This window comes from Poromitra crassiceps, assembly GCF_964638095.1.
Source record: "Poromitra crassiceps genome assembly, chromosome: 15".
NCBI lineage: Eukaryota > Metazoa > Chordata > Actinopteri > Beryciformes > Melamphaidae > Poromitra > Poromitra crassiceps.
Window position 1 is genome coordinate 20,349,530 of NC_139634.1, and position 27,420 is coordinate 20,376,949.

General features: G+C 43.9%; 3 protein-coding genes across 4 annotated transcripts; 2 read left to right on the forward strand and 1 right to left on the reverse strand.

The window, feature by feature from the left end:
* Positions 1–3,233: 3,233 nt before the first annotated feature.
* ctsf (cathepsin F) lies at positions 3,234–26,697 on the forward strand. Of its 2 annotated transcripts, XM_083651925.1 has the most exons (16): positions 3,234–3,450; positions 9,869–9,977; positions 12,127–12,412; positions 17,121–17,231; positions 18,356–18,437; positions 19,236–19,297; positions 19,680–19,752; positions 21,216–21,329; positions 22,776–22,924; positions 23,228–23,324; positions 23,530–23,610; positions 24,070–24,189; positions 25,497–25,561; positions 25,761–25,851; positions 25,991–26,049; positions 26,459–26,697. In XM_083651925.1, exons 2-16 carry the CDS (start codon positions 9,934–9,936, stop codon positions 26,531–26,533), a joined length of 1,509 nt encoding a protein of 502 aa, XP_083508051.1. In that variant the 5' UTR covers positions 3,234–3,450; positions 9,869–9,933; the 3' UTR covers positions 26,534–26,697. The 2 variants fall into 2 exon arrangements, with proteins under 2 accessions (XP_083508051.1, XP_083508052.1); XM_083651926.1 differs by lacking the exon at positions 9,869–9,977.
* LOC310790112 (N-acetyllactosaminide beta-1,3-N-acetylglucosaminyltransferase 2) lies at positions 4,028–5,515 on the forward strand (the record flags this gene model as incomplete). The annotated part of the gene is made up of 1 exon (XM_083651805.1): positions 4,028–5,515. One exon carries the CDS (start codon positions 4,028–4,030, stop codon positions 5,513–5,515), a length of 1,488 nt encoding a protein of 495 aa, XP_083507931.1.
* eif1ad (eukaryotic translation initiation factor 1A domain containing) lies at positions 6,774–11,771 on the reverse strand. Its single transcript, XM_083651927.1, has 5 exons — positions 11,620–11,771; positions 10,095–10,213; positions 9,855–9,963; positions 8,424–8,532; positions 6,774–8,122 (listed from the first exon to the last, which is right to left on the reverse strand). Exons 2-5 carry the CDS (start codon positions 10,179–10,181, stop codon positions 7,897–7,899), a joined length of 531 nt encoding a protein of 176 aa, XP_083508053.1. The 5' UTR covers positions 10,182–10,213; positions 11,620–11,771; the 3' UTR covers positions 6,774–7,896.
* Positions 26,698–27,420: the final 723 nt, after the last annotated feature.

Consider the following 27,420-nt stretch of genomic DNA (forward strand, 5'->3'; position numbering starts at 1 on the left):
GGCGTCTGCACACGTATCGGAGGAAGTATTTGCTAGTCTACGGCTCTCTCCAGATCGGCATTGGGGGTGGAGCAATGATCGGGACAGCAGGGGGAATTGGCCAAGTACAACTTGGGAGAAAATGGGAGCAAATTCCTGTCCATTGAACAGTGTAGGAGTCCAGGCCTTTCAAAGTTTTACGTTTTGACCATTCATTCCTATCAAGCCAATCAGTGTAATTTCACGGTGCCAGGATGTGGTTGTGTCATATCACCTGATCCAGAGTAGTTTAAAGGTCAACCAGCATGTTTGCAGAAAGACCCGAATTTTCAGCTTTTCCATGATCAATCAAGTACAGTATTTAAATAAATTGACAGATTTGTGTAGTAAGTCATCTGACAATTTACTGTTTGTAAATGGCTAAAGACCTAAACCTTCCCCAACTATTTAACAAACTTATATGATGCTCAAATGCTAACCCTTATATGGGTGAGATTCAAAATGCTAAAGGTTTGTTCACATTGTTAAGCTGCAATGGATGCCCCAGATCTTGTGATGGTGTGCTAAAGGGACAGAAACTGGGAAGGACACACCCACACCGGCATGCCCACAAACAACATACATTACATATGGCAACAACTGGTGTAATAGCATAATAATCTGTTGATGTTTCTTGTATCAAATAGCATATGGCTGCTGAAAGAGTGTGGTTGCATTTTAATTCCCAATAAGCATGAATATTTGCTTTTATCTTTATGACTAATCAAAGACAAACTGTGCTCTGACACACTCATAGAGAGGAGACACACATGTACACACACACACACACACACAGACTCACATATCAGGGATGCCAACTCGTCACCTTTAGGTGAGTCAGCTTTTTCATACCAAAATACACTTTGCTGAAGGATTTCTTCTGAGGGCATCCCTGATCACACACACTACTCCTGGCATGAATAGTGTGTGTGATCAGGGCTTAATTTGTGCCGGATCCTGCGAGAACAAGATCCTGCCAGAACAGGATCCGGCACTGCCCAGATTGGGACCGGCACCTCCTTTGTCACTATCAAAATCTGTAAATGCCATTTTGTGTAATATTTAACATTATCTGTTCTGTCATTTGTTTATTTCCCATTGAGGTTACTTGTAAATAGCTTGTTTGCCTATTTTAGCCATTCCACGCTACTGACACCACAAACAACCAGCCTCCAAAAGACCGCAGGGAGTGGCACAGCCAGAGATGGGAAAAGTACACACTTTCTTTACTTAAGTAAGGAAAGGAAGTCCCCCTCTCTAATGGGGATCCTTTTAAATAAACAAATAAACAAACGGATGGAGAGACTCAGGTTCCTGAGGACCAACATACTTAAAAGATTTTCAACTATCTGGGACCCGTTTCTGGCCTACCTTGAAGAGGTTAGGGGCGACGGGTGACTCGCCCGGCTGGTTTCTCATGGACCCCTTGCGTGGGATCCCATGCACAACATCTCTTACAAACACCATGTTGTAATATTGGAATGTCGATAATATATGTATGCTTTTTCTTTCTTTTCTTTTCTTTTCTTTTCCTGTGTCTGAGTTTGTTCGTTTTTCTTTTTTTGTTCGGAAAACTGAAAAATAAAATATATATATAAAAAAAGAAAACGGTGGAGAGAGGGGGTTACTGTAGGCAGTAACCGAACTGGTCGCAGCTCCGCCGTGCGTCCTGTGAGGGGAGAAGGCAGAGAGCAGACTGGCCAATGTGCTTGTTTGTTCTGGTCGTTTTCCCGTGTGGAAGGAACACAGATTGCACATGGAATTTCAATTTAGTATTTTTATAGGCTATGAATTTTCTTTTAATGAAATATTGAAGCAAACAAATGTGGCAGGTGTCTTTACTGTTATAGACTACATCAGAATGTAAGCAAGCAGCAATAAACATTCATAAGAGGGAGAGCTGCAAGCTGTAAACAGCTGTTTCTATGCGCCTCCCACTACTGATTTAATTATTGTGAATGCTTTGATTAATAAAAGTAAATATAAATATGTTTGTATGTATATATGTTTGTGATTACAGTTGTGTCTATACATGTACCTAGGCGGTATCCAGTGCTTCAAGCACTGTGGATTTTGTGTGTCTTCCGGGACCTACAGTATACAAATGAAGCACTGCGTGTGAGTTTGTGTGTGTGCATGTGTGTGTGTGTGTGTGTGTGTGTGAGTGTGTGTGTGTGCATTTCATGCTTCAGCAATAACCAAAAGCCTACATGCATGTTCACACAGATGACAGAGTGGCTGTACTGCCCTTGTACTTGCCCTTGAACATGTAGGCCTACTATGTGGTCACTGGTCACTATCTGCAGACTACTGGAGATTTAAACCAGTAACCACACATCTGGTGAACGGCTGGCCTCTCAAATCTCTAAGTCTTCACTCAATACAGGAAAAAAAATGCAAATATAAAGTCACTATTTTTGACGCATGTACAGTGCCACATGTTTTTCAGGGGCTAAATTGAGGCTTCCAACTCCCTTTTACAGGATCAGGATTTGATCAAATGTAGGCTTTTCTACTTTCAGCTACACAATCTAAGACCACAGCTGCAATCCAACTCACAGATACAGCTATTTCCCTAAGGCCTAAGGTAATAATAGCAATAATAATACTGTTGCAACACAAAAGGTTCCAGGTTAGACTTTAGGCATTGCAGGCAGATGAGATGATGCCCGTTCTTGTATTTCCTGTTTAACCCGACAGGTGGTGGGTGGATGGGTTGGGGGTGGAGGTATTGTTTTAAGTGTGTTTCGCTTATGTTACAATGGTTACAACATACTGAAGGGAAAAGTCAACCAGCCTGATGAGCTATTGATCTGTGTTTGAGAGATAAAGGTGCTGCTGGTTCCTTAGCTCATAGCTTTCACCCAGCATTGTGTTTGTACAAGATGGACCTAGGTTACACAAATGCTTCAAAGAAAAATTCAGTTTTGTAAAATGTACAGTTCTCACAATTCCACTGGTTCCATATGGTAGCTCTCAGTATCAAGAGTCAATCAGAAAACATTGACATGTGGACTGAGGGTCCTTGAGCAATTGATACAGTGACAATTGCTAATGAGTCTGTCTTTCTTGTTTGCTCTTTCATTCAACGGTGGGTGTTTCCTTTGTGCAGCTGACTGTCGCGTGTCTTGCCTCTGTGTAACTATTCTCTGCATGCAAGTCCTTCAGTGTTCAGTCTCATCCCAGACAGAGAGGTCCCCACGCTCCATCAAGTGTCACCAGAATGAGTTTAGGCTAGACTGATTCTCTGGATGTCATTTTTTTGTTTTTACGTTGGGATTTTTTTTTTCATTTACCGTAATTTATTTTCTTTATTTTTTAAACTGTGAATTGAGCCAACGGAGATGTAAGATTACTAGCATGGCCAACTGACCTTGCTTTTTAAAACAGAAAAGTATTCAGTGAATGAGGGAGCCTGCAATTAACTAAAGGGTAAGCTAAAAATAACTGTTGAGTCCTTATTTCTATATCAACACTCTAAAAGTAGTTAATTTAATTATTTCAAATGACTCCATATGTATAAGTAAGGTTATAAAGATGATTGATGAGTTGATGGGATGATAGGTTTAGATGTGATTTAATGTTACAGCATTACATTGGTAAGATCTTACATAGCCTACAGAATGCATTAATTTCTGCACCCCATGCTCTAATATAATTGTATTTCCTCTGGCAACCCCTCCTTTTCAAACAGTAAATATTCTGTCTCTCTCTTTCTCTCCCCTCCCGTTTTCCTATCTGGTGTAGCCCTATTCTCTCCTTTGGCCCTACTCATTCTTGCTCACGTCCCCCCTCTCAAATGATAAGATGGCACATAGTGCATTTGATGTTAGTTCTTTGGTTTTGACATTGAAAAGAATAGCTGTTGTTGGTCCCACTGTTGTGCCTCGGTTACACCAGCCTGTTTTGAGACATAAATTAATGGCATGTCTTTTAAGAAATGTCCAAATTAACTAACTGTCTTTTAAAAAATGTCCAAATTAACTCACTGTTCTGCTCCTGCAGCTGAATGGCACGGATCTACTGTCGCTGGAGGAACCTGCTGATATGCTTGTGCACACCATTCATCCTCATGGTCTTGCTTATCACCTACATCACTCTGATGGTGTGCTTCAACATGGCCGTTACAACAGGAAAAAGTGGTACTGGTACCGCACTGCTGGTAGGCAAGCCTCAAATAACCCACTTCATCGCCTCAGGAACTTACAGAACCGGCGGCTTGGCCCCGCTGCCTAAAACCTTCTGGGATGCCCATCCGCACCGGGGCGCTGTTTGGAACGAGCTCCAGCTGTCCATCGACCGCTATTACAACCCCATCCTGAGTCCTAAGAAGAAATATAAAAGACTTGACCTCATGTTTGAGTCCCTATTGGGGCAAAGCTTCTCTACAGTTGGAGACTTGGACATCAGAATGAGCAGCTTTGCCAATCTGCCACGGAGGATGCGTGAATTTGTGAGCCACATGCACAAGAGGGATTACCCCATCCTCATCCAGCCCAATATGACATGTGGAGCCGGGGCAAAGGGAGAGAAGGAGCCCCCCTTGCTTCTCCTAGCCATCAAGACAACAGAGATGAACATTGAGAATCGGCAGGCCATCCGTCGGTCCTGGGGGCAGGGGGGGTGGATGGCAGGACATAAGAGGAACAGTGGACAAGGAGAAAGTTCGGGGAGAGAAGGCGGAGGATACGTCCGCAGGGTGTTCCTGCTTGGCAAAGAGAATGGCAAGGAGCCGGGAGTGGACACGTCTAAGTTACTGTTCCTGGAGAGTAAGCGATATGGAGACATTCTCCAATGGGACTTCCAAGACTCCTTCTTCAACCTCACCTTGAAAGACGTGCTCTTCTGGGACTGGTTCTCACGCCTCTGCGGTCAGACACGCTTCGTCTTTAAGGGAGACGACGATGTCTTTGTCAACACCCCGGCCATGATAGACTACCTCCAGGATCAACTGCACAAGCCAACGGCACAGAGTGTCATGCGAGACTTCATGGTCGGAGATGTGATCGGTGCAGCCCTACCCAACAGAGTGAACAACTCCAAGTACTTTGTGCCAGATAGCTTCTATAAGGGCCTATATCCCACGTACGCAGGTGGGGGTGGGGTGGTGTATTCGGGCCTGCTGACCAAACGTCTAGAGCACATATCGAAAAAGGTTCACCTGTTTCCCATTGATGATGTTTTTGTGGGGATGTGTATGGTTAGGTTGAAGGCCTACCCCACCCACAACCCTGCTTTTCTCACCTTTGACTTCCCTGGAAAGGAAGAGAAGCAGCCATGTGCCTACCACACAATCTTAATGGTCCACAAACGAAGACCCTCACAGGTTGTTCAGTTGTGGGCATGGCTACAAGAGACACAAACCGAGTGCTGGAATGCGACTCTGAGGGTCACAGAGAAGAAGATTGCGGCTAGCCCAGTTGCTCCAATCTCAAATGTGCTTATTGAAGGTAGGGGTGTGAATCTTCTCTGGCCTCACGATTTGAGTCGATTATGATTCATCTGTCAACGATTCGATTCCACGATGCATCTCGATACAGCTCAAAGTATTGCAGCTCCAAGTATCAAATCCTCAATTTTCTGTATTATTACTGCACATGGCTACTTTTTCATCAATGAATACAAGCAGTAAGATAAATATCAACTCCCTTTTTTACTTAGAAAGTGCTTTAAAATCTGAATGTCAACAGAAATTTAAACATAAACGATTCAATGATTCCTCTGTCAACGATTCGATTCGATTCACACATCCGCATCGCGATGCATCGATTATACGATTAATTTTGACACCCCTAATTGAAGGTTGATTGCCATTTTAGATTTTTTTTGCTGGAAATATTTATGTAAACTTCTATCCACATTAGTTATGTGTCTGTATAGGTGACAGTAGTTCAGTTGAGAAAATGTATTTATTTAGAGGTGTAAATTGCACTAATCAATATTGTAGATGTGAAAACCTTTGAGGTTAATATAATATATTAATATACGTTTTACAGGGGGCCTATAATGGCAATTCACATGTTCCTCAATAATATACATAATATTTCATGTGGACATTGTAAGATTTTATTCTTGCTTGAGTGGTTGAATTTAAAGTTATTGCATTTTTTTGAATGCATCCTTATTTATAGTGCGTTTCAGACAAACTAGTCAATGCATCACATCTGCACTTGATCCTGATTGGCTCAACCTGCTAAAGAATGACTGAAATGCTTCCAGTCACGCCAGTTTGCAGAATTTGAACTAGAAAGTCGAGACACAAGTTTACCTCATTCCTCACTCTGTGCTTCCTTTTTTTTTTACCTCATTCCTCACTCTGTGCTTTTTTTTTTACCTCATTCCTCACTCTGTGCTATCCTATGTGTATGTTGTCATTCATACCATGTTGACATTGAGTCATGGTTGAAGTATGTGAAAATGCCCCAGGGGGGAAATACCGGACGTGAAAAGTTCCTGTGAAACTGGTTTTGGTGCCTCCAGCTATTATGTTGCTGAACACGCTTCATCTGCATTAATATTGACGGCTAATCTATGGGAATTTCCATGTGTGAGATAAATGTTTTCATTTCCATATCCATGTTTCCATTAGTATGCACATTCCTGATTGTTCACAGACAGTCCTGACTCAATGAATGTGTGCCAAATAAAGGCAGCTCCCTCCTTGAATATGAATTAACATTAAAGAGACTAAAGACATACTACATCACATCTTCACTTCTTGTACATATTGGTAGTCTTAAAGCCAGACACATGGAGAGAGAGAAAACAACAATATTTTATTTTAGTTGTCGCAGGCTTTGCTGACATTTTGGTCTCATATAATATCGGTCATTCGCACAGCTCAAGAAGTAATCCAAATGCTCACAAGGCAAACTCAGCTATTTCAGGAATGTCAGTAAGCGTCGGCAGTCACAATTACAAACTACTAAATCTGTCACTCAACCTTAGGGCTCGTCCCACACCCAACCAATCATTAAAGACTATCTAATCAAACCAGCTATTCATCTAGCCTGGGTAAACCCAGCCTTCAACGTGACGTCACAGGCTATGCCTGTAGCGTAGGTTAGCCCAGCCTCCAGACTCTTCGTGACTGATGGCACATAGAGGTCACATGGAGGCTGGGTTTTCCCCAGGCTACTATTCCTCAACACCTATGTAGTGTCAGATGGTCCAATCAGTTACAGCCATTCTTGAGAAGTGTTTAAATAGCACCCTACTAAAACTACTAGAACAAAACTGGGAAACATATATACACTGTTTTGATCCTTTGCTCACAGTGCTTTAAAATAACTGCTTTGGCTGATACCATGCTTACTTTAAATCTGTTAACCTTGGAAAGGGATGACTGGATATATGACCTTTTAAGTCAATGTTTCCCTGCACAAATTGTACATATTTTTGTTATGCAGATGCACGGAAGAGCCAATATTTGACTATCCAAAAACATCACGTCCAGTTCCATCAGAAAAGTGTGGTAATAAATAGGGAGGTGCAGACATGCCTGAGTTAGTAATGTGTGTTCAACAAGATTGTGGGAATTGTTCTTGAGAATGTCAAATCTTTCAAGTCTCAAGATTATAGTTACGTTTATGAGACTGGATTTTATGAGCAGGAGTTATTTTGCTCATGTGCAGGATTCAAGAAGGAGAATAAGTCAAGAGATTGCTATAACCCCCCGCAAAATAAAAAAAAGGGCAAAACTCGTGCCATTTAATGTCCCTGATAGGCTGCCGTACATCGGCTGCAGAGGGAGGCCGTTACATCAAAGTGAAAGACGAGGAGGACCGTGATTTCAATTCAGCATCAACTCCAACAGCGTCAACGACACGGATGATTCCACCACTCACGCTCTGATTGTCTGTGTCCTGAACGCTTCCTTCAGGAGCCGTCTGTCCTTCCCTCTTCTGCCTCTTCGTCCTCGCTCTCCTCCTCCTCGCTCTCGCTGTAGTGGTAGTTACAGCGGTTGGTGTTAACAAAGAGGTCGCTCTCATCATCCTCAGATTCGCTACCTTCCTCTTCCTCGTCCTTCTCCCCTCGCTTGTCTCCCTTTTCCTGCTCCCTGTCTGTCTGCTCCGGCTCCTCTGTGAGTCTGAAGCCCTCTGGCCTGCAGGAAGCAAAGGAAAATCACATCGACAAAACAACGCTGCTTAGTACAGAGGCTTTCTCGTGTGTCCTGTAGAGGCAAGTTTGCTAGGGTTAGGGTTAGTTATGTTGTGTGGTCCTACTCACCAGAGTTGTAGTTTTTGCAGGGTTAGGGTTAGTTATGTTGTGTTTGTACATATGTATTTGTGTGTTAGGGTTAGTGTTTGTACAGGTACATGTGTGTTTGTGTGTTCCTACTCACCAGAGTTGTAGTTTTTGCAGGGTTAGGGTTAGTTATGTTGTGTTTGTGTGTTCTTACTCACCAGAGTTGTAGCTTTTGCAGGTGCTGGATGTGGTCTTTATAGAGAATGACGCTGATCTCTGCCTTCACTTTCTCTCCCTCCTCAATAGGATCCACAATCACATAGTTGCCTTGGGGTCAAAAAGCAGAGGCCGTTTGAACAAAGACAAGAGTAAAGAAAAACACAAAAACTACAATAAATATTGGTACACCTGTGAAAAGTAAATAATATAAGACTGACAATCCTTGTAGTGCACTTACATATGAATTGAAAAGGGCCTATCCTCCAGTTGCAATGATCACTATTACTAAGGAGAATGTTTTAGTGTTTAACATCTTCATCAAGAAATTAGATATGTAGAACTACCTCCGTCCTACATACATACGAGTGAAAAACTTACACAAAACAGCTGTAAGCTTTGCTCCTTTTCCTCTTCCTGGGTGCTGGTCTATGTGAAAATATTCCCTGCAGTAACCTAAATAGCGCCATCTTGTGTGCAGCTTAAATGCAGCACTTCTCCCCAAAAATGACGTCTGCTGGACACACTGCAACGCCATAGTGGGAACTTGTTTCATTTGACCAGCTTGAGCAATGTGATGAATGTTCATGTTTGCAGATCTTCATTAAGGATCATTTTATTATGATTTTAAAATTGACCAGACTAAGATCCACCTCGGATCGAAATGTTGTCGCATTAATGTAGAAGTCTAACTATACCTCGATGTGCGGGCTCTGCCTTTTTAACCATTATGATTTGTATTGCCTATATTTATCAAGATTATTTCACAGTATCCTGAAAATAAATCAACATTGCCTAAATGACCAATATTTTTAAGATAAAAGCAAAGTTATACAAGTTGTTATAATACAACATAATTGCTGTATGATCCAGCAGCGATGTGGGCAAAAAAAAACTAAGGTTATTAACAAGAATCATGTTGCTATTCCCTCCCTTGCTCTATGAGATTTTCAACCAGTTTTGTATCATTACAAAATTGGTAGTATATTTAAGCAATAGCTCATGTCAGGCCGTGGTATATGCTCATTATATCGCATGGACCGAGAGCTCCCTGTTCATTCACAGAGCTTCTGGGTCGAAATGACGTCATAATGATGTCATTTGGAGCCATGGTGTCACTACTACTGTCACTATCACTATTGCTCTCTACCTTCATTTGCAGAACTTCCTGGAACAAATAACATCATTATCACATAATTTTGTCCAGGAAGTTCTGCGCATGAACAGGAAGCTCTCTGTCCAGACAAGATGGAAGGAAGTTAAACATTGTTTATTTGCATATATTCACTGTACTATTTATTTTGTAAGGATACAAAGCTGGTTGAAAATCGGCAAAGCGTTTGTGTTGGCTCATCTACAAAAATACTCTACTCTCTGTTCAAATTAATATTCCACAGTTGTTTTTAATCTAACCATCCCATAACATCACTTACCTCTCTTGATCCAGATGTTCTTGCGGAACTTGGTGGGCATGCTCACCAGGAAGATCTCACCCTGAGCGGTGACAGTCTCATGGAGGTTGTTGCCACGGCTAGCAGTGACCTACAGGTGCATAGGTAAAGAGGGAGAGGGTCAGAGAAATGACACGGTCTTCTTGTTTTCTGTACTGTGTCTAATGGTCAGTGGTCATTTTGTACAGCAGTGTTCTACAGCAAAGTCCATAGACAGCTAACCTTCACGATCTGCTGGTTTTCTGTCGGCATGACAAAGTCTCCAAGAACCTCCTTGACAACATGTTTGCGTTTGGTGGCCTGTGACATTGTAGACGTTGGGCTGCAGTTTCCTTCGCCAGCTGAGAAAAGAAGAGAGCAAGGAGTGTGAAGAAGGTGATATACCAGGGAGGGCAGACACAAAACCACTCAAAATCACAAGTTCCCTATTTTGGGTTCAAAACGGTGACTCGTTTGCATCCCTGACAGCACAGCAGTTTCTGCTAGTCATTGTGTTGTTCGTGTTGATAGCAAGTACTGTAGTTCACAAAGACTGGATAATTATCTTAGGCTAGCTAAAGTGACAAAGTGACCAAAATCAACACAGACGCCCAGTCACCAGTGCTTTCAACACCATCAGGCCGGCTCTCCTGTGTGAGAAGCTGACAGCGATGCGGGCGGATGCCGCCTTCGTGTCCTGGATTGTTGACTACCTGTCTGGCAGACCACAGTATACACAGAGTGGTCAGCAACACTGGGGCAGGGGACAGTCTTCTCTCCCTTCTTCTTCACCATCTACACCACAGACTTCAACTATCAGTCTTTTGCTCCTTCAGAAGTTCTCTGATGACTCTGCTATAGTTGGATGTATTGACAACGGTGGTGAAGTTGAATATCGGGCTGTGGTGGGAAACTTTGTCACTTGGTGTGAGCAAAACCACGTGCAGCTCAATGTGACAAAGACAAAGGAGTAGGTTGTGGATCTGAGGAGGGCCACGGCACTGTGCTGTTGACCCCTGTTTCCATCCATGGGTCAGTGTGGTCATTGTGGAGGATTACAAGTACCTGGGAGTGTACATTGACAATAAACCGGACTGGGCAAACACCGAGAAGGGACAAATCCGTCTCTACTTTCTGAGAAGGCTGAAGTTCTTCAACATCTGCCAGACAATGCTGAGGATGTTTTATGAGTCTGTGGGGGCCAGGGCATTCCTGTTTGCTGTCGTGTGCTGGGGCAGCAGGCTGAGGGCAGCGGACGCCAACAGACTCAACAAACTGATCCACAAGGCCAGGGACGTCGTGGGGATGGAGCTGGGCTCTCTGACAGCAGTGTCAGAGAGTAGGATGTTGTCCAAGTTATGTTCCATCATGGACGTCACCCACCCAACTTGAGTGCGAGCAACTGTAGCATGATTCAGTTTCACATCAGGGATCAATAGTTTTCTGATTCTGATTCTAAGTACCCAAACATGACCACTGAGTTTACGCTTTCAGAGAAGTTAGCCCAGCTACATAGCAACTCTAACTTAACTTATTATCAGTCAACTCATATTCTGTGATTTGTCACAGCAGTAGCCTAAGTGGCTGGTCAGATCACCGTAATTCACGTTTCCTCAAATTAGCATTTAATAACGTTAACGTTATGCTGAATATTTAGCTGTTAGGTCAGTTGGTAACGTTACAACCACTGTTACAAACAACTAGTTTAGCTAGCTAGCAAACAACGTAGCACAACACTTGTCCACTTTATCAATGTAGATAACGTTACCTTGAAAGACAGAAATTGGTTAATGTGTCCCTTTGAAGCAGAACAAGCTTATTGGTAGTGACGAAAAGCTGAACCCAAGAAAAAAACCCGCTTGGACTTTAGATAACGATTTAATTAATGTGCGTAATCACCACAACCTCATGTGCACTGGCTGGCTGCCTCAAGCCGGTGTCAAGCTAGAGGAAAACCGAATAAGACTTCCGGTGTGAACCTTTTCAAAAGTAAAAGTAAAAATATTTTCCGTATCTTGCGCATGAATGAATGAAGTTGACCCTAGAAATCAACTTTCACAGCCACTTGGTATAATATGACCAACATATTTGTCTTGTATTTCAGTACCTTTCCACTTGACTAATGCTTGTGGCTTTCTGTCGTTTTTATTGTGAAGGTAACATTGCAAAACCAGATGATTAGCCTTATGGCTCTTGAACACACCCCGCCCGTCCCCTGATGCTCATTGGTCCCTCCCACCGCTTCATCCCAATACCACTGTTGTTTGTTTGACAGGCCATCTAATTATCGAGCCATCTTTCTGCTTGAGCACATAATCGGGGCCAACATGGACATGGGGGTGATGCTGTGGCTGACGCTGGCCGCCGTGCTGGGCCCTGTGGCGGGCCTGGGTGAGGACCTGGGCCGCCCTCTGTTCGGGCCTCCCGGCTCGCCTATCCGCCTGGCCGAGTCCGACCCGGGCCTGAGGAAGGCTCTGCAGTTCGCCGAGGAGCGCTACAACCTGGGCTCCAACGCTATGCACGTCCGCCGCGTCAGCAAGCTCCTCTCCGCCAGCAAGCAGGTAAACTAACAACACATGACCGCGGCTTTAAAAAAAATATGGTTATTAATTTAGTTTATTGAAATGATTTTGTCATATCGGAGGTGTCCGTGTGAGTACGTGTGATTTTTTGGTGGTGGTAAACAGTGCTTTATGAGTCAAGCTAGTTAGAGATGGATAGAATAATACCGGAAGTAATACGTTTCCTTCCGAATAAGAGCATACATGTCGCTTCATAACGTTTCCTTCCGAATAAGAGCATACATGTCGCTTCATAAAAGTGCACATTTGGGTTTATAGAAAAACAAAAATCGTAATACTACATCAACACGGTTTTGAGGCTTAATCAAAAAGTGCTGCAGCTTGATCGTCAATAAGGGCGTTATTTTGAAAACGTTGACCGGAAGTTATGGCATTATTTTGGACTTGACACTGGTCCATCCATCGTCAGGTTATGTCTGACATGACATCAGTGCATTACGTATGCTTCTAGTTCCACGTGACTTCATAAAACAACTATACGAGGAATCAGCGTGACGTCATGACACCGCAAATCCCCCGCAAGCGCGGCAGTTAACTAGTATGAGTTGTGCCAAAAAAAAAATATTGTAACGTATCGGTGATACGCCAAGGAACGGAGAGTTGCAGTTGGTACAGGTTCTTTATTCACAGGCTCGATCAGCTCCTAGCAGCTAGCTTCACACAGCTAGCTCTACACACAGCAACCGTCTCAGCTTGCTCCATAGCTAGACTGACCTCCGGCCCACGGCCGCTGGCTCTATATACCCCCTTCCCCCTAGGAACACACCCACACACATTAGTTCCTAGCTACAATCTAGACACTTCTATTGCACATCACATTACAGGTAATACCTGGATTACCTGAAACGCTACATACTCCTCACCCAACATTAGTCAATGCCCACATTGACACCCACAACCCACACATATCCCCCTGTACCAAAACCCAACACCCCACAACATTTTCCATTACCGCATCAATTTCCCCACATAGTCTCTTATCTTTTTAGCACACTTCTCAATTTCCGTTCCACCACCACCATTTGCATTTCTTTTCATTTCTTCCCTCTTTTCCCATTCCTTTAAATTCAACCCACATTTCAATTCTCTTTTTACACACATTTCAATTTAACTCAAACCCATTTACGTTTTCCCCTTCTTTTCTTTACACTCATTTTCAATTCAACCCACATATCATTTCAGTTCGACAATAACCCCAACATTTACCTTATTTCTCTTTTCTTCTTTACACATTCATTTAAACCACCAACATTTCCATCCCCCCTTCTACAGCTTCTGTCCCACCTGAAGCACATTACAGTCGACACAGCTAAGGCAGTAGTCCTCTACGTCTCCCTTCATCTGTACCCAGTAGAAATGTCCACGGATGAGGCTGAGTGTCTCTTCGGGCCCACGATCACCGTATGGGCCCTCGTGCATCCACTTCAGTGCCAATTCTCGCAGGCAACTGGGTACAACCCACTGGGTCCCGCTTTTCCCGTGCCCCTTTCTCTCCAAAACCCCATCTCCACCCAGACGCAGGCCCGAAAACATGTTCCACAGTCCTTTCGTGGCACCGGAAAACATGTGAATCTCCTCCACAGGGGGCCGGCGTCCGGCCGCCACCCACGCATACACCGGACCGATATCCGCATCCTCCATCTGTCTGCGTCTCCGCTCATGCCCGTCGACCTCCCAGATGGCCCTGTCTTCGTCTGTCTGCTCCACCTCTTGCACTCGCTCGTCCTCCCGTCCCGCTCCCCCAGGGGGCGGCGTGTTGAGGACAGCAGGGCGAACACCATCGGCGTCGATCTCTACCTCGGCTTTCTGCAGTGCAGCCGTGGGGGGTGTGTAGCGGCTTGGTTGGGCCGTCTCCTCCGGCCTTGACCCCTCTCGCTCCCCCGGGGACACGAGTGCCGCTCCCCCGACTGTAACAGCTCTGCAGATGATGTCGCTCACTTCCCTCTGGCTGTTCAAAACGATCCCCGCTCTCCTGATGGTCTCGTCGCTGATGATGATGTCCCCCTCTACCGGCTGGTATGCAGAGCAGCTAGCCTGGGCCGGCTCAACAGTCACTCTCCTGCCCAGAACAATCGGCTCTGTACTGCCCCGTTGCTCCGCCGCTTGTTGCTCAGGCTGCTCCGCTACTCCGCTGCTCCTCTGCCTGTTGCTCTAGCTGCTCCCCCGGCTGTGTGTCTCTTCCAGCGTTCACACTCTTAGTGCAGTCTCTGGCTAAATGCTGAGGCGAACTGCACGTCCAACAAAGTCTCACCTGTCCAGCGCCTGCACGTCTCTCCTCTCCCGCTGTTCTCCAGTCCCCGACAGCTTCTTGACACTCTCTGGCTATGTGTCCCGATCCACCGCATGCCCAGCAGGCTCCCTGCTGTCCCCAGTACCTTTGCTCCGCATGCCCGGTCCGTCTCCCCGAACCGTCTCGGCACCACCTCGCCACGTGGCCCGGTTCTCCACAGGTCCAACACAGTCTTTGCGGCTCCTCCGTCCGCTTCTCTCCGTGCTGCGCGACCTCTCGTAGCAGCTCCATAAGCCCCTCTGCCCAGGCTGGTGTCGCCTCCAACAGCCGTCTGATCTCCTGCATCAAGCGGGCTTCCATGCCCGCCAGCACCGAGCTGATCCCCGTCGTCAGCTCTTCTTTTCTCCCGTTCGCCGACAGGCATTCTTCTAAGCGCACCATCACACGTGGCGCTCGTAGCAGCTAGCTCACACAGCTAGCTCGTTACCGCTAGGTCGCTCGAGTCTTTGATCTCCAACTTTTCCTCCGCCGTTCCTCCTCACTCTCTCCCCTCTCGACCGAATCAGAGGCGCTACCGCTTCACTTGCTGACACCAATGTAATGTATCGGTGATACGCCAAGGAACGGAGAGTTGCAGTTGGTACAGGTTCTTTATTCACAGGCTCGATCAGCTCCTAGCAGCTAGCTTCACACAGCTAGCTCTACACACAGCAACCGTCTCAGCTCGCTCCATAGCTAGACTGACCTCCGGCCCACGGCCGCTGGCTCTATATACCCCCTTCCCCCTAGGAACACACCCACACACATTAGTTCCTAGCTACAATCTAGACACTTCTATTGCACATCACATTACAGGTAATACCTGGATTACCTGAAACGCTACAATATATATATATATAAAAAATAATATATATATATGCTATAGCATGCTATAGCATATAGGCTATATATATATACTGATATATATATATATATATATATATATACGGTATATACATTTGCCAATGTGGACTCTGACAGTCTGTCTGTTTTTTTCAAGAATTTTGGCCGGCCACAACTATGCCGTTTTACGTGCGATCGGGCTGAAACCTTCAGGGGGTCAGGTGACCTGAGAAGCTGGATTTTTTAATTAGGGAAGATTAATGGCCCTAATTGCCCTAAGGCTGATTGCCCTAAGGCTGAGGCCGTGTGTCCATATATGAGGGATCAGCCGAGCAGCATTGGTAAACAAACTGCGTCACTGGGTGGCCACGGCAATGGAACCCTATGGAGCCTGAGTTTGAGCGTCTGACTCTAGCCGGCTGACCGTGTTTACAATTTAAAAACTGCGACAGTTCACACAACTTTAACACGACATGCATATATTATACATCAAACTCTTGAGCTTATTCTGCTCTTATTCAGAATGTAAAAATATAAGCGATGTGATGTATAGAGCGCACAATATGTAATCAAGCAGATTGAAAATGAAAGCTTGATAGCTTGATAGCTAACAGCTAACAAGCTATCAACACACGTTCTGTGATAAAAGCACAACACTCACCAGAAATATTAAGTGTCTAGCCAATCTGTTCCCACAATTTTCTCTGTTGTGATAGTTTCTCCATTATGATTAGTTGCCTGAAAAGGAGCACCCGACACCAGCGTCTTTCTGAAAAGTTAAAATATTTTCAGCTGGAAGCGCTGGGACCCGGCGCACAAAAACGCCAGAGCGCTCTGAAAATAGATGCTGGTTGCAGCGCACTTTCTCTAGACATCCGTATGCGCCCGCATACGCTCTCTCCTCATTGGAAACAACTGAAAAAAGACGCTGGAGCTGAGGAAAAGAAGCTATATGGACACACAGCCTGAGTCTATACTGTAGTTCAGTGATGATGTCACCAGTGATGTCATCAGTGATGATGTCATCGGTGATGATGTCATCTGAGGCTATATAGTGCAGTGACACACAGATAAACTGAGGGAGAGGGAGAGAGACTGAGGGAGAGGAGGAGAGGGAGAGAGACTGATGGAGAGGGAGAGAGGGGGAGAGAGACTGAGGGAGAGAGAGAGGGAGGAAGGGCAGGGTGCTGCCCGAAATGTTACCACCGGTGTGTATAACACTAATTTGGAGCCCTGCAGTGTGCAAGCTTTTCTCTTTCTTCACAGTTTCTGCTTCTAGCTCTGCACCTGCCCTATTTAGGTTTGGATGTGGGTGTCTTTACTTTTTCTCAGAGAGAGAGGGAGACATTGCGTGCGCGCCAATAGGGCATGCAAGGCCACGCAGCAGCCGAGCTGCGTATGCGAGCTGCAGGGCCAGCTCGGCGAGCTTTCCAGATAAATCCACATGAACTCGAGTTTATGTGGATTTGTCTGAAAAAAAATCATGCATTTAGAAATTATTAAAAAAATTGCAACATTTTATGTTTGCAAATCAAACTTCACCATTGTGTTTGTTTGTGTGTGTGTGTGTTGCAGCTGGTGAAGGGCATTCGCTACACCATCACAGTGGAGCTGAGTAACACTCAGTGTAAGAAGTCTGCCATGCTGAGAACTTGTGACTTCTATCCCGAGCCACACAAACTCAAGGTAGTGTGTGTGTGCGTGGGTGCCTGTGAGAGAGAGAGGATCTACAATATGTTTTCATGACTTCACCAGTTGTAATAAGTGCTGTTTGTTCAGCACTGTCACATTACCAGTCAACTGATCTTGTGACTTGGATTTGCCTAAGAGTAACCCCTCCCCCCCACACACACACTTCTCCTTTTTTTCTTTTCTCCTTCCTGTTTTCATGAACTTCTTCCCAAGAAAAAGAGCTGAAGATCCAAGCCAAGGAAACAAATGCTCTGACTAACACTGTTTCCCTCCTAATGCTGATGAGATACAACAAGACGGAGTTAAAAAGAGTTATTATTAACATGTAATTACTAATGCTGATGAAATACAAGAGTTAAAAAGAGTTATTATTAACATGTAATTACTAATGCTGATGAAAGACAAGAGTTAAAAAGAGTTATTATTAACATGTAATTACTAATGCTGATGAAATACAAGAGTTAAAAAGAGTTATTATTAACATGTAATTACTAATGCTGATGAAATACAACAAGACGAGGCGTTCTTAGGTCCGACACAAAGCCCAAATGCTCCATGCCTGTTGCTAAGTTGAAGTAGTTTTCTTATTTTGCCCAGTGAAAGTGTACATTTTGAAAAGCAATGATTGTATTTATGTCTGCATCAGCCAGCAGTGGGCCATCATGATAATAATGTGTTGATTCCACTACAGGAGAGACTAAAACTCACTTAGCTGTTGTAAAATCACTATCAAGCACAGCCTCACAGGGCTTCATATAGCCTACCTGGCAAGGTTTCATCAAATGAACACACAGCAACAACAAAAATGCAATATTTATAACAAATAATTGTTCTTCCGCTGAGCAATGTAGTCCTTCAGCCGCCACATAGCAGAACGGTTACCAAGCAACAGAGTATTTTACAATGGCTTCCAGCATCGCTCAGCCAATCATAATCAAGGACCGGAACTATCCATTTTATAATGATTGATTTAAAACACTTGATTCCACTTGCATATTCCATTTACAGTACTCCAATATACTGTATATATTAAATTAGGTGTATACACTGTTTATAATATTGAATATCTGTGTGTGTTCGTTCTTGCATGCGTGTGCTTGTGTGTGTGTGTGTTCCAGACGGAGGTGTGTGTGTTCGAAGTTTGGGACATTCCCTGGCAGAGCACCTCAACCTTGCTCAAACAGAAGTGCCAGCCTGCAGGTTTGTTTGCACTGATTGATCATTTAACAAATTTGAAACTGCCTTTAAGATGTAGTACAGGGCTATTCAACTAAATTGTTCAGAGGGCCACATTGTCAGAAACCTAAGGGGCCGGACTGTTCCCCGAGCTATTAATCCCATTATATGTACACTTGTCACAACGCGCCACCACAATTTTCAGAACTTGTATTTCACTACATTGCAAAAGTAGCTTAATTTAAAAGTGCTTAATTTCTGTGCAACAAAAGCTGTGTTAAAGCCCCAAAAGTAAACACATTTGAGACAAATCTAAGTATTCTACAACACATGTCAGCCATTTGAAATATAATTTGGTCAATTCTGACCTCTCTTAGCTACACCAGAGCATTGTAAACATTTATAGTGCATCAGGAAAGGAAAACAACTGTAAACATTATTTCTTGTTTAGAAACTAGCTAGCTGCAGCACAATCTCCTGAAAAACCATTTATAATGCATCTTTCTTGAATAGATACATCACAGTGCCATCTCCTGAAAAACATTAATATTGCACCTTTCTTGTGGCTACATCACAGGATCTCCTGAAAAACATTTATAGTGGATCTGACTTTTTTTTTTTTAGAACTCATCCGCGGGCCGGTCTGACTTTATTGGCGGTGGGCCGCCAGTTGAATAGCCCTGATGTAGTATGCCTGCAAAATAGTGAAGAATAAATAGCGGCATTTAAATAGATTTCTCATCTGTTTAGAATAGAACTGTTAAAAATGATATGTTCATATAGGTGTCATGTATACCTGCTTTTGTTGATGTCTCTTATCAGTGGAAGCTCAGCAGATAGAGACCAACGAGGTGGCCGATCTATCCACCAAGCAGCCAGTGGAGGTAAGGATGACCACATATAGACCCTTTTCACAGCAACAGTTTTGAGGTGGTAAAGCAGGAAGTAAAGCAGGTGTAACCAATACCATTAATGACGGTTCCATTCCATTTATGTGTTCCAGTGCCAACCAAGGCCCTTATTACTATTATTGGTTACAACCTGCTTTACTTCCTGCTTTACCACCTCAAAACGGTTGCTGTGAAAAGGGCCTATTGACTGATATGGGTTCAATAACAACACTGAGGACAACAGATCGCTGCTCCAACAGGTCAGCTGTTATCTAATCAGTTGAACTTGAAATTAACGGGGTGTGTGTGTGTGTGTGTGTGTGTGTGTGTGTGTGTGTATGTGTGTGTGTGTGTGTGTGTGTCATTTATCTGGCAGGCTTCTGTGGAGCTGCTGGGCCAGTTCAAAGAGTTCATGGTCAGATACAACAAGGCCTACAGCAGCCAGGAGGGTGAGCTCACGTGTGTGTGTGTGTGTGTGTGTGTGTGTGTGTGTGTGTGTGTGTGTGTGTGTGTGTGTGTGTGTGTGTGTGTGTGTGTGTGTGTGTGTGTGTGTGTGTGTGTGTGTGTGTGTGTGTGTGTGTGTGTGTGTGTGTGTGTGTGCGTGCGTGCGTGCGTGCGCGCGCACACTCTATGTAGTGTACCATGAAACCCTTTATGTACCTAAAGACATTGTGTCCCAGGATAGCTACAGAACAAAAACATTTTCTAATTCATTCACACGCCTTTTGTTAGAACAGAGGTGCCCAAATTCTTCCCTATGAAGGGCCAAAATGAATCTGGATGGATGGCCGTGGGACAAAAATAAAATATGATATGTGAAATTACATTATTTTATAGACCATTTACATTCTAAATCTAAAATAGGTCTAATAGTTTCATATGGTAAAAGTATCATCAAGCTAGCTTTAAAAATGAGCTCGCCACAGCCTCTGAAAGACAGTAATTTTGGACGCGATTTTTCTTCTTTCAAAACCATGGAGCAGTGGTCCTCAAAGTGGGGTGAGGGGACCGGGGACCCCCAGGGGTTCCAGGGGGTCTCCAGCAAAAAGGGGAATACATTATTTTCCAATATAATTCCATCTATAAGTAACACAGTGACAGAATGTATTATTATTTGGTCATGGGTTTCATACATTTTCTGTATTAAACAACTAAAAGCAAAAATCATATCAGATGGGGGGCCCTGGGACAAGATCTTATCAAATAGGGGTCAGTGGGTCTAATTTGTGTCAATTTAGGGCTCTTTGTCGTGAGAACCACTGCCATGGAGGGCCAAAACAAACTGAACGTGGGCCAATTTTTTTGCCCACGGGACCCAAATTGGTCAGCCATGAACATGAGGGATGAACAGCATGCCACAGCTAAACATAAACAGTTAATTTGTTTTAATGCTGTAAAATTCTCGATGGTGTGTAAGTGGCCTGTATTTAAATAGAGCCTTTATCCAAAGTGCTTTACAATGAGCAGGTACATTCACACACCGATGGCGGCAGGCTACATGTAACACGCAGGGTGCTGGCACAGCCATCGGGAGCAATTTGGGCTCCAGTATCTTCAACAACATGTGGACTGGAGGAGCCGGGGATCGAACCACCGGCCTCTTTTATTCAAAGAGATTAGTGGTTGACCCGCTCTACCCCCTGAGCCACAGCCGCCCTGGTGTGTAATGATGGGTTAAAACAGCATTATATACTGGAAACCTTTAACCCCAGTCTGTCCCAGGTCCTTTCTGTGTGAAGTTTGCATGTTCTCCCCGTGTTCGTGTGGGTTTCCTCTGGGTGCTCCGGTTTCCTACTGAGCTTCTAGTTTGCTAAATGTTAGGGTTTACTGTTCTTTATATTAAAATATCTTTCTAAACATGGATGGATAATTAACCTTTTTTTATGTGTTTATTTGACCTTTGACCCTGCAGAGGCAGACCGTCGCTTGCGTATCTTCCACCAGAACCTGAAGACCGCTGAGAAGATCCAGTCGCTGGACCAGGGCTCCGCCGAGTATGGTGTCACCAAGTTCAGCGACCTCACTGGTGTGTGTGTGTGTGTGTGTGTGTGTGCATGCGTGCACGTGTGTGTGTGTGTGTGTGTGTGTGTGTGTGTGTGTGTGTGTGTGACACAGTGTTGTAGTCAAGTCACTATATGTCGAGTCTCGAGTCCCCAGTGTTCGAGTCCGAGTCACCAATGAGAGAGTCTGAGTCGAGTCTGAGTCCTCAAAGTTGAGTCTGCAGGCTTGGAATTTTGTCATTTTAGGGGCAAGGCCAATTGGCTTTCGGTGTCACACATTGTCACATTGTCAACGGCCATTGAGTGAAATAAGAGGATTTGGAGCCTACAAGGAAATAACTTGACTTTCCAATAAGAAAAAAAGAAAAAAGATTGACATGAAAAACACAAATTATTAACTTTTCTAACAAACATTTGAAGTTGTCATATGCCTCCCTAGAGGGACTACCGTATATTATGCTGATTGATGATGGCATTGGCTGTCCAGCCTATATATTTATTAGTTGTGTCTAAACTTTAACAGTGTGTGTGTAAACAGATGGAGAGAGACGAGCAGGCACACATACAGCACACACAAACGGAGAGAGAGAGAGAGAGATGCACAACATCCTCTTTCTGCCAGTCTGATGTCTAACATTATACCAGTGGAGTCAGTATACACTATGTTTCCATATTGTCCCCATATCGTACAGTAATGTGGGAATAGGAATAATGCACATCAGATCATAAATAAGACCTGTGTCAACAGTGAGGCCATTAGTGATGCCATGCGTAATGTTACAGTACAGTTAGGTTACTAGTTACAGTACAGTTAGGCTACTGAAGTTATTTAATGATCATATAAACATTATGTTCATGAGAGGGAGAGAGAGAGACCCCTACATTGACAACCAGCAGAGAAATTCACCGTTAAGTGCACAATGGAGCAGGCCAGCTCTTTTCATGTGTCGTGTCAGCCTTGCTGTATAACATATAATATGTTACAAGGTAGTGTTTTTTTTTTCTAATTTCCCCCCTTTTTTCTCCCCAATTGTACTTGGCCAATTTTTCCCCCTTCTGCCCCGGTCGCTGCTCTGCCTCTGCCGAACTGGAGAGAGCCATAGACTAGCACCATGCTTCCTCCGACACATGCGCAGTTGCCAGCCGCTTCTTTTCACCTGACAGGGGGAGGAGCTCCGACGTAGCACGTGGGAGGATCACGCTATTCCCCATCAGTTCCCTTCCGCCCCGACCAGGCGCCCTGACCGACTAGAGGAGGCGTTAGTGCAGCGACCAGGACACATACCCCCAATCCGGCTTCCCTCCCCCAGACACAGCCAATCGTGCCTGTATTGACGCCCGACCAAGCCGGAGGTAACACGTGGGTGCGAACCTGTGATCTTCGTGTTGGTAGGCGGGGAATCTACCGCTACACTACCCAGACACCCATATTATGTTACAAGGTAGTTTGACTCCTCTCTCTCTCTCCCCAGAGGAGGAGTTTCGCTCCACATACCTGAACCCTCTCTTGAGCCAATGGACTCTCCATCAACCAATGAAACCAGCGGCTCCCGCCCGTGGCCCCGCACCTGCCAGCTGGGATTGGAGGGATCATGGAGCTGTCAGCTCTGTTAAGAACCAGGTAGAGACTTTATTGATGAACAGAGGAAGTTATGGGCAACTGTCTGAAATAGCAAGGCACTGATGAATAAAGCCACTTTCACACCAATGAGCAGGGTGGGACACGGGTTCAACCCTTCACACGGTCAACACGGTTTAATAATCCCTGGTCATGAGCACCCGGCTCTCAAACTGGGAGAGGTGCATAACAATTAGCATAGCCTATTAGCATAATAATTAGCAACCCGGGTGGTGCCGTTCACACTGAAATGAATCCCTGTCTCACCGTCTGACCCTGGCAACCCGCTTAAACCTTGTGTTGCAGGGCATGTGTGGATCTTGCTGGGCATTTTCTGTCACAGGCAATATTGAAGGCCAGTGGTTCCTGAAAAATGGAAGTTTGCTGTCACTGTCTGAACAAGGTAGCAAGCGCACACACACACACACACACACACACACACACACACACACACACACACACACACACACACACACACACACACACACAAATAAACACATACAAACACAGTGGATACAATAATTCAATAACTTTCTCCTACAGGACGAAGTGCACTGTTTACAGATAAATGCTGTGATCTGATTGGTGTATCGGTTTGTCCCTAACAGAGCTGGTGGACTGTGATAGGCTGGACCAGGCGTGCGGTGGCGGGCTGCCATCAAACGCTTATGAAGCCATTGAGAAGCTGGGTGAGAAAGAAGCGGGTGGATGAGAAATGATGCGACTGAAACAGCCTTTAAATGATGTACTGAAGCATGTTGGCTAGGTTCCACTTCCTGTTTACACCAACATTATAACACTGGTACCAGCAACACATTAAAGACATCACCTTTCCCATTTATTTATATATATCATTCAACAACCTTGTTCTTTGTAAAGGATAAATGATTGTTTATCAGACTTGCATACATCTAAAAATGGATTTGTGGTCTAAGCTGCACTAGGCAACTTTGCACTTTGGTGGCCCCAAGTGGCAGCAGGAGGTAACTGCTGACTGCTTGACTTTACCGATAAATGACAACAGTAAACTACACACTCCTGGGATCTAGATGTCTTTTTAGTGGCTGATAGGAGTGCAGATGGTTAAAATAATAATTTTACAAAATGTGGCTTAATCTTTGATCTCTGTCCCTCGTGCTGTGGTTCAGGAGGTTTGGAGTCGGAGATGGACTACTCCTACACCGGACACAAACAGCTCTGTGACTTCACCAGCGCCAAGGTGGCCGCCTACATCAACAGCTCAGTGGAGCTGTCCAAAGATGAGAGCGGTACGAAGCACTAATCATTTTGTCAAAGGAACATTTCACCAAAATACCCCCAAAAATTGTTTTAACTTGACAATAACAAGACAATAAATTTGAAAACAGCAATGACCAGAATAAAAGGATGTGTCATTTTCCATCTCAAAGATAAATATAGGAGGAAGTCATGGATATTGATTTTGCAGGAGGGAGTCATGGATATTGATTTTGCAGGAGGAAGTCATGGATATTGATTTTGCAGGAGGAAGTCATGGATATTGATTTTGCAGGAGGGGTCATGGATATTGATTTGGCAGGAGGAAGTCATGGATATTGATTTTGCAGGAGGGAGTCATGGATATTGATTTTGCAGGAGGAAGTCATGGATATTGATTTTGCAGGAGGAAGTCAGAGAGAGGGCCAGTCTTGTGGCCACCTATAGTCATTAGTGTGGTCTCATATCCTATTTCTTTTTGTGCTATGACATTATTTTTCACCATCACCTCATTTGCTAATGTGTGATTTTAGTGGATTGCTATCTACCTCGATGTGTTCTATTTCACTGTTAGGGGCATTGTATGTATTACCTTGCTAATAGTAAGTTTCATTTTTTGTCATGTATCTTGATTGTTTAGACATTAGGATTTTCTTTTAATTGCTGTATTTGATATGTACTGTGTGCGCACAGGACTGTGCGCCCAGGGACTACAGATGCAAATTAGCTTTTAGCTATTTCTGGTGCAATATATTTATTGTGTACTGTCCCTGCTCAAATAAACAATAAAGATAAAGATAAAGTCATGGATATTGATTTTGCAGGAGGAAGTCATGGATATTGATTTTGCAGGAGGGAGTCATGGATATTGATTTTGCAGGAGGGAGTCATGGATATTGATTTTGCAGGAGGGGTCATGGATATTGATTTTGCAGGAGGGGTCATGGATATTGATTTTGCAGGAGGGGTCATGGATATTGATTTTGCAGGAGGGGTCATGGATATTGATTTTGCTGGCAGGAGGGAGTCATGGATATTTATCTTGCTGGCAGGAGGGAGTCATGGATATTGATCTTGAAGGAGTCATGGCTATTGATTTTACCGGCTTGCATTGAATTGTATTTGGTTTTTGTTCCGTTTGCTTTTTAGTGAGATGCTTACACACATTCACTTGGCATACCTCAGCACTAAATATCAAAATTGATTTGTGATTTCTCTCTATTTATGTGTGATGCTTGTATCATGTATACTACTTTTATCCTCTGGTATCTAAAGCCTAGGTGTTAAATAAGATAATGAGAGGATAAAAAGGGTCTGATTTTGACTTTCATCCCTTCAGAAATTGCTGCTTGGCTGGCTGAGAATGGGCCGGTCTCTGTGGCCTTGAATGCCTTTGCCATGCAGGTAAGAAACTGATGCTGAAGTCACTTGGACAGAATTACATGAAAATAAACTGCATGTTTAAAGGATCATATTACTCACTTTTACAATAATTAAAATCTCAGGTTAAGACGAATTCTCAATCAACCACATGTCTTAATTTTAGGTTATTGACTAGCAAAACTTCGATCATGAGCTAACGATGTATTACTGTCCCGTTCAGTTCTACAGGAAGGGAGTGTCTCACCCCTTGAGAATCTTCTGCAACCCCTGGATGATCGACCACGCCGTGCTGCTAGTGGGATACGGAGAACGTAAGACAGCACACTTCCTCCAGACGCTCTGAATTAGTGTTTTACTTTTTGGATTATCCAGCTATCAAGCTCTTAACATGACATGGCAGTAAACTACAGTCTAGTGTGAGTCACTGTATGGTCTCCCCTGTGTTTGCAGGTAAAAATATTCCATTCTGGGCCATCAAAAACAGTTGGGGAGAGGATTACGGGGAGCAGGTAAGAGAGCAGCCTGGCTGTACTCATTAAGATGCTTCACACAGACCTTGAGAATCCTTTGAAAACTGGAGGAAAATTTAAACGTTTGGGAAAATTAATAGGACACAATCATGATGAAGATTTGTGTTGCTATAGCAGCAGAATTCAGTTCTAAAATGAAGGATTTCTTCAAAATAAAACACAAGACATTCTGACTGACTTGTCTTACTGCAAAAAACAGTGATTGTACGTCCTTAAATTTAACCAAAAACAACCTTGAAAGTCTATGAATTTGATCTATGTCAATGTAAGAACCCTGCTATTTACTATAAATTCCATTTACCACATACACATAAACAAACATATGACATTTTAAGATATAAATGCCCCCACCTCTCTCTCTCTCTTTCTCTGTCTCTCTCTCATACAGGGTTACTACTACCTGTACAGGGGCTCCAATTTGTGCGGCATCAACAAGATGTGTTCATCTGCTGTGGTCAACTAAACCACCAACAAACAAACAAACACACAATATATAATTTATATACGCGAACTGACCCTACCCTTACACCAGTCAAACACACATCATTGCATGAAGATAGGGGTCTCACACACGCATGCACGCCACACACACACACACACACACACACACACACACACACACACACACACACAACACACACACACACACACACACACACACACACACACACACACACACACACACACACACACACACACACACACACACACACACACACACACACACAAATCCTGCTGAAGTGTTCCACCTACATACCTCTCCCCTCATGTCCAGTTACCAAACATAGCAGCCCTGATAAAGCTGGTTTTAACTGTTGCTGAAGTTTTATTGTGATTTTAAAGTGGTAGCATTTGTTTGGATTGTATTCCGTTAGGCCGCCAGGCCGCTGTGTTGTAGACAGAGTGAGTGTTGTTTTTAACTCTTTGTTGTAGGCAGAGTGAGCATTGTTTTTAACTCATTCATCTAAACAGTAACTCAGCCTCTGTTTGAAAAGGAGATGCACTAATTATACTTGTCTGTTTTCCTGAATGTTCTGTTACTAGTGTTTGTGCTAAATGGATTTTTTTCACTAGAGTTCCTTGTTATATTGGTCTTTGTAATGCAACTTCCCTCAACAAAGATGTGATTCTTACGATAGGTTCTGTATGGGGTTTCCTGGGTTGTAGTCTAGACTGGATTTATGATTTGTAATAATGGCTGTAATGCAGTGGGAAATGAATGAAGGTTGAATAAAAATGAACAAAATCCTATCCTTTATTTACTGTATTCTTTACCCAAAGGTGTTAATTTAGGAGGGTTTTAACTATGCAAGTGATGGAAATACTAAATGATGCTGCATTATATTGAAT